Source organism: Ostrea edulis, chromosome 9 (assembly GCF_947568905.1).
Source record: "Ostrea edulis chromosome 9, xbOstEdul1.1, whole genome shotgun sequence".
NCBI classification, from domain to species: domain Eukaryota; kingdom Metazoa; phylum Mollusca; class Bivalvia; order Ostreida; family Ostreidae; genus Ostrea; species Ostrea edulis.
Window position 1 is genome coordinate 70,021,202 of NC_079172.1, and position 17,714 is coordinate 70,038,915.

Consider the following 17,714-nt stretch of genomic DNA (forward strand, 5'->3'; position numbering starts at 1 on the left):
ATATAAATTACATCTCTAGCCCCTATATACCAGAGGTTTGTGAAGAATCTCATTAGAAGCACTTCATGTAGAAACCATATGAATTTCATATCCAAACAACAACTGAAAATTGCTTCCACCGTTAATCATAAAAGGGAAGACACCCAAGCCTGGTTTTTTCAGGATATAGGTATACTCTATAACATTTCACGAGGTCAGATAAAAACATTTCAAAGATTTTAATTAAAAGAGCAACTCCTTTCACATGAGAAACCCCTCACAGGTGCATAATAGAAAAGCGGAATGAGAAAAGTAATTCATAATATTTCTCACCTTCACCAAAGATGCATTTTTTACTTAAAATTTTATCTATGTTTCGGGAACAAAGGGGTCGGCAGAAACAAAAGCAGTCTGTGAAACATCAGTTCCGGGCCTCTGGGAATCATTCTGCCTCTATTGCATAAAAGCTTCACTTCTTAATGAGATCATTTAGGAGATTTATACTCATGGTGTCATATTTGACAAATTGTGATTGAATACATGCATGTGCTGCGGCCGGTATCTTCCGCCTCAAGAAAAAACAGTTCTTGCATAAGTAAACTATATTCTGTTTCTATGGCAACTGATATTTTAAATACTCACATAGGCCATCTTGAGAGGATTTAATTTGTAAGAGGCACCTGTGTTTTGTTTCTAAGATTATTTAATATCTTAAGTGTGTAGGATGGACAAATGTACAGAAGGTGACCTTCATCAATAATAGGAGAAACAGTTGGGTTTTTTCCTTTGTATTCTGAAAATTACGTCATTTCAAATTTGAGATCAAATCCTTTTTTTAAAAAGGAAAAATTTCACATAATACAAAAATTTCAATATTTTATGTTTGCCTTCACCCAACCTTCTGTGATTAATCATTCTGACATGGAAATTTTAAAAATTACCCAGAATTCTGTAGGTGCATCGTCTGATCCGTAGTTATATAACATTCACTAAACAAGTCGTCTTCACTAATCTAAATACAGATCATTTGGAATGCAAAATGTACTTTCTTGAAGAAAGAAAAATTTGCCTTACCATCAACCAAAAATTTTCTTAAAGAATGGTCTGGAGAGGGCATTAACAATGATTTTTAAGTGAAGTCAAATTCCGAAACATAAAAGATTAACATTAATCAGACGTACTACTACCAATTCCACATCACTCAATAATCACTGCTGTGTATAGATATATATATATCTAGGACTCCGCGAATTCATGATTGCCATTGTAATAATATTTTTGCTACTCATATGCAAACTGGCAAATGGTAAAGACGAGGTGATTTCTGAAGTCATTTGCACTGGTAATCTGCACAAGTATTACCTGAGTGATGTAAGCAGAGGCTGTTCCTGCATGTACAAACAGTTGGCAGAAGTACAACCAATGACGTTCTGTGGTACATATTTCTTAATACTCATGGCATTTTCACCAACTGTTGTTTTCCATCAAAGAGATTGTAATGCATTAGTAATGGTAAATTTTCTACGCATCATTTTGAAGAGAGAAATAAAAGAGAATGAGGGAAATTCTCTGCCCCTGAAGCTGAGCAAATAAAAACACCTCATGGAAAAGGCATCAGAGAATGAGAAATGCAAACAAACAAAAAAATAATGTTAGTTTTCAATTATCACTAAAACCAACAGTCTTCATTCAGAACTAGCTCCTGGAAGTGTCGTCTGCATTACTGAGATGCTATTGAATTGGTTTTTTATCTGCCAGAATTAGTTTGAAGAAAGTTTGTAATTTGGCCCTAATTTCGGGTATAATTTTAAACTATATCAATAACGGAAGCGTTTGCATAAATACAAATCCATCTGTAATTTCATTGTTGATTCAGAATGATGAATTAATACTATTCGTAACATCGCAAAAATGTGCATCCCCCCATTTCTGTAAGCTGTTTAGGGCTTCAAAAAGTATTAGGGCACCATGCATGAACCACAATCAAATATTGAGATATGTTGAATTATATTTGAATGTTGCAAATATTTGGTCCACAAATACTTATTTTTATACGTAAAACTGCTGGTCATTTTAGACACAGTTTAAGATTGGGTAATATCCTACTTTGTGACGTCATATTCCAACATAAGAATTCAGAGAATTAGGGGGAAAATCTTTATTTTTTATTCTATTTTGATTAATTGCAGTACCTGCATTATTCAGTGCCTGGGATGACTTTTCATGACCCATATCGTTGGACTTTCCATTTTCTACAGTCTGAATTAATTAATGTCAAGCCTGGTGTACTGACCGTTGCATTAAGCTTGTCTTCAGCATTAGTTTATTATGGTAACCCCATTCTCTATTTTAAAAAAATAATTCTTCAGACTAAAACAAAGGCTGCCATAGAGCATTAAAACCCCCAACACAGTATATTATAGTGCAATCTGGCAAACAGGCAATGTCAAACCCAGATTTTCTCACTGTCAAACAGGCACTATCAAAACACACCTTGGGTAATTAGGAACACCTTAAAAAAAGGCAAAATATCTTCCATATTCTCATCAACTTCACTAGTTAAAGTTCAACTCAATTAAATCTTTACTCTCTTTCCCATAAGATACTGCATTTTTTTCCTAAAAATTATTGGTCATAACTTAATTTTCATATCATACATAAATCATGCAGGAAATGTGACCAGACACTTTTGGTAAATAACTTAATGGACCAGCCTAATTGTAAGGAATCCTGAAGTGAATGTCAGGTAACTCCTGTCAGTGAGAGGGCCAGTGTGCTTCTTGCCTCTAGCCATCTGCTCACATTCGGAAAAAACACATGTTTTATGAAATACAAAAACTACTGAAAGGCGCGTGACTGACTTATTATACATAGGTCTGAGTTCCAACTACGAAAAAAATTCTGATAATTTTCACCTGTTTCTGTGTAATTAATGTCAATTTTTAAGTCTTAGTGCTCGGCCTCTCTTTTGCATGAGAGATACCGCAAGCTGTCAATATGTTTAATGGAAGTATTACTGTACTGCACCACATACAGTACATCTCAAACTGTAACGTTAGTACTATCAAACAGCACTTTTAAAAGTACGAGCATACATTTATAACAGATATAGTTTGCTTTCGCGAATTGTTTGGGAACTTTAAATACTTAAGGGGAGTGGGGAAATATATATATATATATATATACAGCTTTAAATTGTTTCCCCCTCATTGACAAGGTTATCAGGGCTTTCGTTAATTTTACAAGTCAATTAAGATAGGTGGTGTTCTCCCTGTCTGATGACTGGGATATTCTCACACACATTACGGCAATAGCTTGTAAAGTTTTTGGCACCATTTAATATAATAATATGGGAACCAATTGCAGGAGAGGAAACACGGATGATGATCATCTGAAACATACAATGGAGTCTCTGAGTACCAGGGCCTTACCCAACTTGGGGGCGTAGGATTAAGTTACAAAGAGCATTTTTCATTCATAATTTCTGAAGAAATATGAAACTCAGCTTTGTAATATTTCTACGGAAATGTTGTAATGATATGCAGAAGATGAAAGATTTGACAAATTTAGATACATTGTATATGCCTTCATAACATATACTAAGGAAATTTTCAAAGCATTAACAAAAATTATCCCATAGGTGAAAATTACAACTCTTATTTCTCCTAAATTTCAATTTTTTTCGCCGATATATAGTATCTGATACAAGAAAATATCACTAAGGACAACAAACACCAAAAGTGTAGAGAAATCAGCCAACTAGTATTGTCCTCAGAACAAAAGAACCTTGGGATGATTGACAGCTCGTGATAAGGACGGGTCATATCACTGAAGCCGGGCCTCGGAGCAGATCCTCAGGAGATACTGCCAATCATTGCCTTGACTTCGGAGACTCCTGCCTCAGTGACCAATAGGCTTGATAGCCTCCTTACAATACAACCTCATTATAGACTGGCTATCCAGTATCCTGAACTGCTGACATTTGTACATTGTCTGTCGCAAATAGGTAACTCAAGTCTAGAAGTATCCAGTTTCCTTTCTTTTCTGTCACGTAACAAATCTTACACTGATGCTTTTGACAAACATGAATTGTAATCTTTTGATTTTGGATACTTTTGTACAGGTTTCCAGTCATCCTTGACAGCAGATTTTCTGTTTCTACACACACTCATTCAACCTGAATACGTCAACATGTTAGCATTCAACTCGTATTTGAAAACAAACCAAATAAGCCACAAAAACCATATTATTAATGGTCCTGCATTCAATACAAGGTGTTTCTCGTTAGATTTTTTCTCCATTGTTCCCCTGACACCTGCTTGTGTTCAGAAGTATCATTTCCTTTCCTTATATAGTCTTTTTTTCTTTGCTTATACAGACTTGACACATCCATGTATCCAATTCTTGAACTCAAAACTCTTAAGTACAAATCTCTGATAAGATCAACTTTTAACTTTCAAACTGTTACCGATCTGTAAATACGCTCTGTTATGAACAAAAACAGAATTAGAGATTAATTACTTCATGATATGGCTTTTCTTTCTTCCCTCCCTTCTAGATCAGAAAAACACCCACGGAACAATGAAACTGAGCCTTACAGGGACTTACAGCGAGGTTTTCTCCCAACATGGTATCTGTTTGGTGGAGTTTGTGTTTTACAATAGAACTCATGCACCTGTCCCCTTTTAGAATTCCCACACTTCTACATCACAATATATTCAGCAGCTGAATGAAAAGATGTAGGGAGTTCAATTCATAGCAATCATTAATTCCCAAGCGGATCTTTTTTTATGTTGATTTGCTAAACAATCGATCTCCATTATTTTCAATTGCTGGGAAATTCATCAGATTTGAAACTTAATACCTACTATAGAGAAATAAAGAATATACATGTTCATAATAAAATGACTGGTTTGGCATAAGAAAATTTCAGCTCCCCCAAATCAAGATTGCCATTCATTGCTGCAGCAAATATCAAGAATCTCAATTTGTCATTTTCTTTAAATGCTTCTCAACCCACATCTTTGCAGCGGCAAAAAAAAATTCATTGATAGATTATCAAAAGTTATGGTATTTCAATGGCGGAAAGATAATCAAAGGAAGTTGATTAGAACTCTGTTTGGCAATCAATTATGTTTAAAAGAGGTCTTCACAACTCATAATAAATGTAGGGGAGTGATAAGATAAAGACAAGATCCACGAGAGAAGCCGCTGAGAGGAACATGGTTTGCCTCTTCCCTCTTCCATTGAGATATCATAGGAACCCCTGTTGATCCAATCACATCATTTATCACAGAACAATAATTCAGAACATTAAGTAGCAACTTACACCATCAATTTTTACAAGAAGCAAAAGAAGATGAATGGGATGATTGACATTGCATTTTCATATAAGGATTTCACTTCAACCCCATTACATTACTGAGGAGGCCTTTTACACTAACAGAGAGTATTTGTTGGCTGGAAACCTACATCTGATGTGTGTCATAATATTACAGTACAACCCAGATAGAATTAGGGTATCCAAAATAATTTTAAACTTTATTTCTAAAAATACAATGTACATACAGAGTTAGCGCTAAAGAGGTGTCAATGGAATTCCTACACACTATAGGGAGGTTACCAAACAGCAGTGTCCTGTGGGGGATCCGGGTTAAGAGTAGGTCCTCAGTAACCTCCTCCCCCCTCCCCCCGGGGATCCGGGTAATAATAGGTCCTCAGTACCCCTTGCTTGTAGTAAGAAGCGACTAAATGGGGTGGTCCTTCGAATGAGGCTGCAAAAATCTAGTCCCCGTGTCACAGTAGGTGTGGCACGAAAAAGATCCCTCCCTGCTCATGCAAAAGTCATAAGCCCCTAAATTCTGCACCCCTTCACCAGCAACGGTGACATCTCCATATGAGTGAAAGATTCTCAAGTGGGACTTTATAAATAATATACACCCAACCAACCAACACTATGTTTACTTGACCATGAAGTAACAAGTTCTATGCCTGTAAATGATCAACATAATTACCATTCTTAAAACAGGGGCATATCACTCTACATGCAAAAATGAGGTTTTCAGTATGTCAGGACTTTTCACGTAAATGGATTTGTCCCCCCCCCCCCCCCTTATTTATATCTATACATTTCCAATGTTTTTGGCTTTGATATCTTTACAAATTGTAATGATAGCCATTTCCTCACGAACATGATGCAGTTGTAAATAATAAGCGTAAAAATACAGACGCATATTATAGTATGTCTATTTTGAGGACATACACAATTTTTCTGACATTTTCTCTCAAATTAATTATTTTTGATCTCCTCGATGTGGAAAGTATTTTATTCGAAATACATATAAATTTGATTTTGTAGTAATATTACCATACTTTCTATATTGGCTCAGTGGTTAGATCACTTAACTAGTAATGCAAGGGTCCCAGGTTCGATACCCAATTCTTCTATCCTTCCCTTACACATATCAGAATAGTTAAGTATAATATGCTAGAGAATGATATAGATATCTGTGTGGTATGAACACAGTTTGACAATTTTTGCTGCACCTTCCCCGACTGCTCGGTCCGTCTGCTCGGTCCGTAAGCCACTGAGCCCATCTGGTACAAGCCTGTTCTGAAGAACCTCACTTCAGCTTACATTTCCTAAACAATCCACATCTTGTGTTTGACATGATAATGGCTGGTGTCTGATGCCACAGTGTTTAAACAATTCCCTTCCACGGAGTGTAAATCGCTTAGAAGAGGATTAACAAGCTTACCAAAAAATCAACCAAGAATCATTAAGTTTGAAAAAAAATACAACTTCAGAATATTGGTCTGATCATTGCCACTTACAAAACCATTGTTCTGACATAACCAGGCAGTCATCACATTCTGCAGGCAGACCATATTCCTACATCCACAGAAATCGCATGCCAGGAGCAAATTCATTGATGATACTAGCCTTTCTTGTGATCAGTCAATATACAAATGCAATATACCAGGATACCTCAAAAAGTGTTTATTCAAAAAACCAAACACATCTCACATTTAAAGGTCTTGAACAAAACCATTAGCTTTATAGTACTTGAACCTTATTACTGGAGATACTGCATCAAAAATGTGAATGTCATCAAGTGGATTTGAAGCTCTTTAGTCTTTAATGTGGATGGGGAACCTTGATATAAACTCCCACCGACTGTTACGACAGTTGTATTGAAACCCCACCAACCCACTCCTGCCCTAGATCACCTTTCCCTAAGAGTTCAATTACAATGTCTCCACTTGAACCCATCCACCTGAGTTAACCTGCAATAGATTTTCAGACATCAACCTCAGGAGTGAATTTGAAATTCAATTTTCACTTTGATATGGAAGTTGCCTGTCCCAATAAATCTCTGACAGGGTTAGTCTGGGCATGTCTATAAATATGCTTACAGGAGCCAGCTAGCTTATTTTATTCAACAGCACTGCTTTGCAGCTAAAATTAATTAGCTTTCATTGCAACTGACTGAAAATAAAGTTAGGTAACTGTCACATTTCAGTATCAAAACTTCCTGTTATTTTCAGGGATTATTGCTTTAATGCCCCCACGTACCTCTTGATTTGAATTTCATCATGTTATTTACAGAGTAAATGAAGTATAATACCGCTCACACAATATTTACACATTTGTTAGGGCATCTTAAAATTGTTTACACCATATCTTGCCTAAACCTAACTGTAGGGTTTGAAATACTTTCAACAAATAGAAAAATAACACAACTTTAGTGAAAGTAGGTTAAGATAAAAATAATTGTTCCTTTGATGGTGTTGCATTTCATTAAGAAAACACTGCAACAATATCTAATCTCCTGTGTGTGAACTATCCATACAAACTCGCCAGCCGGGTAAGAAAACAATTTATTGTGAAGTAGGATTAAGAAAACTGAAAATCTTCTCCACATCAGCCATGAGGAATACCTGTGCTGCTCTCCATATTGTACATCTTATTCTGTGCCAAAGAATTTATATTCACAAAGAAATCAAGACGGACCATAAGCTGATGATTTCAATAAACTGTAGAAAATGTATAAAGTGCAACATTCACGTTCAGCAGACAGGCATTTGATGAAAAAATTTATCTTTCTGGAGAACATGCAGTAAATCATTCTACAAATGAGAACATGCAGTTATGAGAGTGAGTAGACTGTAAATCATCATAGACACGACATAGAACAGATCTCCAGAATGATGGCCGGGATGGCTTTACCAGAATCACTGACCATCTACTAAGATCAGGCTGACCCTCATTTATATCCTGAACCAGCACACAGCAGACGGTCATCAACCGCTCAGCTGAGATTGAGTTTAATACCACCCCACAGGGTAGCCTTGACTCTGAGAGAAATCGGTACAAGGTCACCTAGACTCTAGACAAATTGGTACATGAAAGCCTTGACTTCTACAGAAAATAATGCTAAAAAACAGTCAAAGGCTGCTGGTTGATTGGATATTTTTGTATGGTGTCCATATTTTCTTTAATCAAACCCAGACTTTTCTGTAGACTATTTGGTCATGAAGCTGTTGTGTATAGCAGACATCTGATCACCTTATATCATTTTGTCCAACATGGCTCTCAAAGATGTTTTCATCACAAGCCCTGTATAGATAGTGAAAAAGTGAGTCTAAGATGTATACCTGTATAGATAGTGAAAAAGTGAGTCTAAGATGTATACCTGTATAGATAGTGAAAAAGTGAGTCTAAGATGTATACCTGTATAGATAGTGAAAAAGTGAGTTTAAGATGTATACCTGTATAGATAGTGAAAAAGTAAGTCTGAGATGTATACCTGTATAGATAGTGAAAAAGTAAGTCTGAGATGTATACCTGTATAGATAGTGAAAAAGTAAGTCTGAGATGTATACCTGTATAGATAGTGAAAAAGTAAGTCTGAGATGTATACCTGTATAGATAGTGAAAAAGTAAGTCTGAGATGTATACCTGTATAGATAGTGAAAAAGTAAGTCTGAGATGTATACTGAGATGTATACCTGTATAGATAGTGAAAAAGTGAGTCTGAGATGGAAAGCGGTGCAAGTTTTATGGCCTCGGACTGTGGGCTGCATTCAACATCCTTAAGCTAAAGGACGAGATCAAAAGTCGAATAAACATCTAAATTCAAGTAGTTGTGGGGAGGGGGTGTAAAAACCTCTCATATAAAGTTCCTGTCGTCCGACATAAATTTTATGATTGTTTTTTCAAATGAATCAAACTTTTGTAATGTACATTTAAAATGATGTTTTACAGACTACTACATGTACACTTTCATTTGTGAGTACATATTAGTACAAAAGGTATAGAATTTTATTAGTACTTGACTAGATTTGCATAAATATTCATCAAATTTAGTTTTACCAGCAATTTGGGGGTTGGGGGTCTTGATTACACTAACTGAATTCATTTTTTTAAGACACTGAACTTTTGACCTTGCCCCTAAGGATAATGCTTAAAAGTCTTAAATATCAAGTACTATTGAACAGTACACACAAGTAGCCACTATGTGTCAGTATTTACAAACAAATATTTACATTTCCAATGTGTTTGCCTTCGATATCTTCATCACTTGTAATGATGGCCATTTCCTCATGAATGTGAAGCAGTTATGAATAATGTGCATACAAGTCTTGTTAAATATGGTATGTCTATTTTTAACGGCTGGGAATTCCAACAGAAATGAAAGTAGAATGTAATCACACACAAAATTATTTTTGTAAATCCGCGTACATGAGGGTATGAACTTCAACGCTTCATGCTGGCTAATGTGCTTCATGAAGTATGCCAGCGTGAAACATCACAGTTCATAACCTCGTGTATTTTCAAAAATGAAATTTCATGAAATATCTCCCCGATGAGTAATTATTATTTATTGAGACAAGTTCCTGTAAATTCATGCGGAAAATGTACTTAAAAATTATTCAATACATTGCAACAGATGAAGAAAATAACATTGATTATAAGTAAATATCAAGAACAAGGCAGAGTAATAACTATGATCTCCATCTCGTGTTTTACAGCTAGCATCAATATACTGGTCAAATCCTACACTAAAACATTTAATTCATTGTGAGTAATATAGAATGGAGTCTGAATGTGAAAAGAAAGTTTCCATGACTTATAGTAGTCAGAGAGGCAAAGGGGGACAACTCAAGGGCGGCAACTGAACACCTAAACATGCACTGAAATAGTTCTCTAAAAACTCTTGTCATATGTCAAAAGTGTCTCACACATGAAATTTGCATTTGATGCTCCTTTCAAATTCACGAAATTCGTCTTGAAATTCACGTGAGGCACGTTTGCCTTTGGGCTTTTACAGCCATTCACATGTAACATACTCTATCAGCTGCAGATTTTTTTTTTCTAGATCTTTCTTTGATGAAGATGAAAGTAATATAATAAATTTTGATCTAATGATCATGATAAATGGCCCCGCAAGTCTATACACTCCTCCCTGCCATAATAGATATCATTTGTACTGCATGTACTTTGGCAGTTCTAGGAAATACTCAATAGCAGATATCATTAATTCAATTACCGGGGTTCGTTACTTGGTCAGGGGCTCTTGTGGATGACTGTAGAAAATGTATTTGTTTGCTGTTACAATAACATACCCCATTGCATACATTCCAATGAGTGGCCAAAGTACACAAGTTTTATGTTAACACATACATCTGTGTCACGGAGGAATATCAACAATCTGACATGAATGCGAGAAGACTCCAAAGAAAGCATTGTGGGACAATATCATTACATGAGATGTGCAATCATTCCCCCCTTTTAACACCGAATTATAAATATTTGTTCCGAGATCTGGCACCTGAACAGTACTGGTGTCCTAAATGCGATATATGTAATTAACGCCCTGCAACAAACACCGTTTTTGTAAGTACGATAAGTTCGCATTTATTGGGATGAAAGAACGATATCACTACACAAGCTGTCACTTGCCAAGATAACACAGTTACAATAAAAGCTAATAATTTGTATGTAAAATATTAAAATTCAAGTCGACCTTGTCAACAATTTCCTTTCTTTAGTGTGAGAAGATTAATGACACACGACCCAGATAATATTTAACACCATACAGAGTTATTTGTACATTTATTTAAATACAGGTGCACCGGACACAATTCCCTGTCACAAGAGAGTGATCTATATCTGAAAACATCAAAAGATATTTCAGCTTGTCACACACTTCAAGCTTCACTGTCAGCTCAAATGGTAAACCTACCAGTGCCCCCCCCCCCTCCCGAAAATTAAAAAGTAGAGTTAAACGCCCCATTAATTTCTTCATCCGAATGTCATATTTTAAATTGCTAACTTTAACTGTCATGCATCATATTTTTTATTCAAATGTTCATAAACAGGAAGTGTAGAGTTCACATTTGAATAACTTACTTTCGACTCTATATCCTGTATTTAAACTAGGTGTCATAATGCACCCCGAAGATAAAGCACATTACTATACACCTGCCATTCTCATTCATGAAATTTGAAGTTTTGACCTATTTTGGAGAAAATCAGGGCAGAAATGGGGCAGAAATCTCCACAAGCTTTTCCTTCAATGCAAGGCTTAAGTTTCTTTTCTGATATCATAAAGAGTAAAAGAAACTTTATTGCCCTCTGACAGCAGAGAAAAAATATAGCATTTTCAAATACCCTGTAACTCATTTTAAACTGAAATTTAACTCATTTTTGAAAAGTTTTTCCAGCATATCACTGCCGTGTGATTTATGGATGTGTTTTTATTAAAGAAATTTTAATCTGTTCAGGTTTAACTATCAAAATTTGAGTCGTCCATGTCGATATAATTCAATATAGTATGTGTGTACGAATAACAGGATCTCATTCAAACCAATTTAATTTTACACTCCAGTAACTGACAGAAATTGACTGTTACAGATTTAAACAGATTTTACTACCAAAATCTGATATATATTTTTCTCCATTTCAGCAAGTGGGCTTTTTTTCCTTTCTGTTTTGCTTTTATTTACTTTATTTTTGTTTATGTCAGATTTATTTTTGTTTATGTCAGGTTGCATTACATTTCATCCCCATGCAATTGTTCCATTCTACAAAACTACAATAAGACTAGCAAAGCTAAACTACATAATTTTTTCTAATTACCGCACCCACTCAACAGTTCCCAATATCCTGTATTTCAAACCCAGATGAAGTACTTAATCTTATCTCTCCACACCATCAGACACATCACGCTAAGCAAACAGACTCAGAGTTACCACCCTTGGTCCAAAATAAAAGGGGGCTCTGTACTTGCGAACCCACGAACAACTGGTCACAAAAGCCCGAAGCCTCGTCTAGTCTGCACTGAACACAGAGCAAACTACTGATAGACATCATGATCAAAACTTCTGGAGCCATTTACATCCCTTCCCACACCCTTTATTTCTAACTTGCTGAAAAAGTGATGAAATCAGAGGAGGCTAAAAGCAATTGTTAATAAATTTTAAAGAACAGAAAAAAGATGTTTGGCTTTTGTTTGATGTGCTTGTTGATACACATCAGACATTTCTAAAGAAAAAAAGGTGGAGAGATGCATCATCAACTGAGGAAACAGAAGAAATGATAACAACCCGAGAAAATATTACATGTTCTAGTGTCTTTGGAAAAAACTTCTGAAAGAACTTTGAAGTATCACCACATGGATAACACTAAAGTGAAAATGGCCTTTAAAGTGCAACCATCCTAATGTCAGCTGCTCTCAGCACTTCTAAAGAAACCAACTCACAATAGCACACCCATGCCTCTGTGATCATTTCCCACAAAGCCCAGTTTTCTATTCTGAACACAAGTCCTCACACAACACAACACACTCGATCCATTCAGGATACATATTCTTTCTCATTTTTTAGGTTTTTCATGTAATCTTTTTTTCTGCCTCGTTATCATCTGAAAAGTTGTTCAAATAATCAAAGTGATTTCAATGACCCAATGACACCGTGGCAAGTTATAGAATTGAAAATGAAAATGTTTTTTCCAGACATCTAATTTGCTATACGAAATTCCTCTTTTCCTTTAATTTTTATACTCGGGGAAAACTTTCTTCCGTGAAACCTGTTGGCACTGCCTACTTTGTGTTTTTTTTAAATTTCTTTTTTAAATAAAAGAACAAATTTTGAAGATGCAGTGATGCATTTGTGCAAACATCTGCAGAAGAAGCAAATACAAAAACGATATCCTTTTATTCATCAACTTTCATACCACTGAAAACCCCAGCATCTGGGCTTTGCATCATTATTTTATTTCACGTAAACCATAACTCGCAATAGATTTTCCAAGTATGTGACTCTGATACATTTAAAGAGATATTTTTAAAAAAAAAACATCTTTATCAGCTCTAAATAGACACTTACCACCTTAATTTGTGTTAAACATTTACATGTAGCAGATTTCTATCATCTTTACTTTCTGTGGCCTTTAATTCGGGTTTAAGTTGTCAAGCAGTTTATCTATTTAAAGGTTTCTGATGACCTTTAATGAAGTTAAGTACAACCTGCAACAAACTGAAATTTTTAGGCATTACTTTGGCAACGATTTAGTCAGACATGACCTAAAAAGATGAATGATTAGTACCCAGTACTAAGTGATTATTACATTGAAGCACAATAATTATGATAAGTCAACATGTTTTGCAGAAATCACCACATGCTTCAATCGATTACTCCCCATATATACCCTACAAACTAGCAGTTACTACTTGCAAATTACATTTTAACTAATTAATTTCTCTAATTGTTATGAAAATATAATATAAAATATTTAATTACTATGCATTTCTTTTTTATTCATAGTACGTGCCACTTTTCATATATGCCCCGCCTACTCTGTCATGCAGATTCTACATTCAGCAAGTCTTCGCTATACACTAGGTGGCAGGACTTCTGTCATGCTCGGGATCGCGGCCGGGAAACGTGACTTTTTACTAAATCTTCACTATACACTACGTGGCAGGACTTCTGTCGTGCTCAGATTGCGGCCGGGAAACATGCGACTTTTTACTAAATCTTCACTATACACTACGTGGCAGGACTTCTGTCGTGCTCGCGACCAGAAAACTCATAACAATTTGCTAAGTAAAACATGCCATATTGCCAGTATATTGGAAAATCACTGCAAAATTCTTAAACTGTAGGGTATTATTAGACAAAAAACAAAAGGATTAAAATATTATGATTCAATTCACCCACGGACTGAACAGTCATTTTCAATTGTATCACAACTTTGTATACATTAAAAAATTCTTTCGTATGTATTTTTTGTTATCAAGGAATGATTAAAACGATTTCTTTGGTTCTTAACAAAATTGGATACCCACTTTGCCTCATTTATCAATGTCAAACCTCCAGCAAGACATGAACTAAGCAGCCATTCCTGCGTTTATCACGCTGCAATATTCAAGCTGCCGTTCCACCATTCTCTTTAGAGAAGTGGAAAAGCATAGCCTAGATGCCTGTCCACTTCTCTAAAGAAATCATTCTACAAATAACTAGAGGAAATAAAGCATAACTAAAGTACTTCATTAGAAGACAAATGAGTTTTACTGTAGAATAATAGTAAGGCAAACTTTTAAAACCAGAAATTAATGCCCTGCATGTCATCAAAATAAGGCATGGCTAATGAGTTTGAACTGATTAATGCATCTTTATGAATGGGATATTAGATCTATCTAACATTTATTAAACAAGATGTGTTTGTGAAACATGGATGCCTCCGTATGTTAACAAGGTAATTCTGGTACCAAAAGAAAGGTCTTGTCACAAGGAATACACATATGAAATATGAAGGCCTTAGCACTAAGCATTTAAACATTATAGCCAAGGTTAAAGATTTTCAAAAGTAGGTTAAACTCCAAGGTCATGAGGTCAAACTAAATGAAAATCATAAAATGAGGTTAAAATGAGGTTAAGGTCAAATTAAAATGGTTAAATCAAATTTTATCCTGGTGAATGTGACTATGTCGTGGTGTGTCATTGTACATGGACAGATATAATACCAACAGCCTTGACATTCCCTAAATATAGACCAATATAACACCAACAGCCTTGACATTCCCTAAATATAGACAGATATAATACCAACAGCCTTGACATTTGAATATTCCCTAAATATAGACAGATATAATACCAACAGCCTTGACATTTGAATATTCCCTAAATATAGACAGATATAATACCAACAGCCTTGACATTCCCTAAATATAGCCAAATATAATAACAACAGCCTTGACATTCCCTAAATATAGCCAAATATAATACCAACAGCCTTGACATTCCCTAAATATAGACAGATATAATACCAACAGCTTTGACATTCCCTAAATATAGACAGATATAATACCAACAGCCTTGACATTCCCTAAATATAGCCAAATATAATAACAACAGCCTTGACATTCCCTAAATATAGCCAAATATAATAACAACAGCCTTGACATTCCCTAAATATAGACAGATATAATACCAACAGCCTTGACATTTGAATATTCCCTAAATATAGACAGATATAATACCAACAGCCTTGACATTTGAATATTCCCTAAATATAGACAGATATAATACCAACAGCCTTGACATTCCCTAATTATATAGAGGATAAGCAATGCTTCATAGTTGGATATGAAATTCATTTCAGGAGCATTAGGGCAGGATGATTTTATATATATATATATATATATATATATATATATATATATATATGTGTGTGTGTGTGTGTGTGTGTGTGTGTGTGTGTGTGTGTGTGTGTGTGTGTGTGTATTTTCACTCCTGCTTCAATAAATCACCCATATTCAACTACAAAGCATTGGATTTTCTGTTTATTACATATTCTTTGGTTTCAGAACATGTTTATTTCAAATCGTAAAGGATGTATAGTAATGCACAACATAACGCCACTATCCGTTAACATGACGTCACAATCAGGTCTTATTTTCAATGCAGTCAAAATATCGTCTTTATTTAATGGATGAATTATAGTATGTATCCCTGTTGAAAATGTAATACAACAAGATATAAATATCTTATCCTCGTGCCTCTTTCTAGCACCAGGAATAGGATTTGTATGACACAATAAGGTGGCATAGCATGGTTTATAAATGTGAACAATATGCAGTCACATTTCCAATACAGACATACTGTACAATCAGCAGCCTAGTCATACTGTACCTTTTTTTAACTTACATTTTCAGAAACTTGAAGCCGTGGACACATACTAGGATGTTGCCGTACGGATCTGCTTTTATTATGTTTCCATATTCCATATCAAACCACAGTCCTCTGAAACAAAAAAAAAAGTCCTTGTATGTTAAGTGCTAATGAACTTTGCTTAGTGTTACATACTATTTATAAACTGTAATACCAGCAGGTGTGATCTAACCTGGAATATAATCCCAGCAGGGGGGGGGGGGGGGTTAACCTAGAATGTAATCTCAGTGAGGGGGAGGGGGTAACCTAGAATGTAATCTCAGTGAGGGGGGAGGGGGTAACCTGGAATGTAATCCCAGTGAGGGGGGAGGGGGTAACCTGGAATGTAATCTCAGTGAGGGGGTAACCTGGAATGTAATCTCAGTGAGGGGGGAGGGGGTAACCTAGAATGTAATCTCAGTGAGGGGGGAGGGGGTAACCTGGCCATCATTCTAAGATGTATTTGTGAAACACTACTACATGCCTATATCTATGAAAATATTCTCAAGTAATCTCAAGTTAAAATGTGCCATATAAAGTGCTATCATCGTATTAGTATTAACAATATCATAGTCCCATAACAAAGCCAATAAATCGAAAGGGGTCATCCTCTGCTTAATCAAAGTACTATATTTAGAATTTATGAAAATATGTCCAAGGAAACTTAAGTCATCATGTACCATAGAAAGTACTGGCAGAGTGATCACTATAGGACACCCACCATATAGTAGGGCTCAGACTACCGACAAAACACTCAACCACCATATAGTAGGCCTCAGACTACCAACAAAACACTCAACCAAAAAAAACTTATCTTTGATCTCTGGGGTATGAAAATTTAATTAAATTAGAAACTAGCTGGAATACTGGATAATATTCCGAGTTTAGTGCCACCTTGTAGGTGTGGATAGCTGGAATACTGGATAATATTCCAAGTTTAGTGCCACCTTGTAGGTGTAGAATACATAGAGCACAATGTGGAAGAGAACATAATATTTTTGTATTGAACATCATCAGTTAGACAAGTTTTAATTGTGCTGATGATAAAATATCAAACTTCTTTTGTTGACAAACAAGATCCCAGCATGCAATTCTCTTTGTATAAATCTTCACTCAGAATCTGATCACACTCTATCACATTTGTACCACTTCAAACTCCCTTAAATTTCATGAAAGTTATAAATTTTCTTTGTTTGAGGTAGTTTTCAAATTTTTTAGGGGAGGGAGGAGGAACCATTAATGTTGAATAAGCATTTCTTGAATGAAATATTCTTTCACTTTTCGCAAAAAAAAAAAAAAAGAAAACTCAACATTATTACTCAACTTGTATGTCAATTCCTTATCGCATCATAAAACAGGAAGTTAATTTTCTACAAGAGAAGGTGATTGGGGGGAAGTCCTTAGTGGGACGTGACTGATAAACCGTATCCTGCAATGCACATCAAGTGTTACCAAAAAACCTCAACACCCGATAGCATCATATGTTGATATATACGACTCTTGCCGGAAGCGTGCTC

At 35.4% G+C, this 17,714-nt stretch overlaps 1 protein-coding gene across 2 annotated transcripts in view; it reads right to left on the minus strand.

Annotated features, from left to right (window-relative positions):
• The window catches only part of LOC125660384 (cytosolic purine 5'-nucleotidase-like), a 72,204-nt gene that overhangs the window by 36,410 nt on the left and 18,080 nt on the right, over positions 1 to 17,714 (minus strand). For both annotated transcript variants that reach the window (XM_048892195.2, XM_048892194.2), the window contains exon 5: positions 16,195 to 16,290. In XM_048892195.2, coding sequence (XP_048748152.2) covers positions 16,195 to 16,290 — 96 coding nt within the window. The remainder of the gene's footprint in view (positions 1 to 16,194; positions 16,291 to 17,714) is intronic.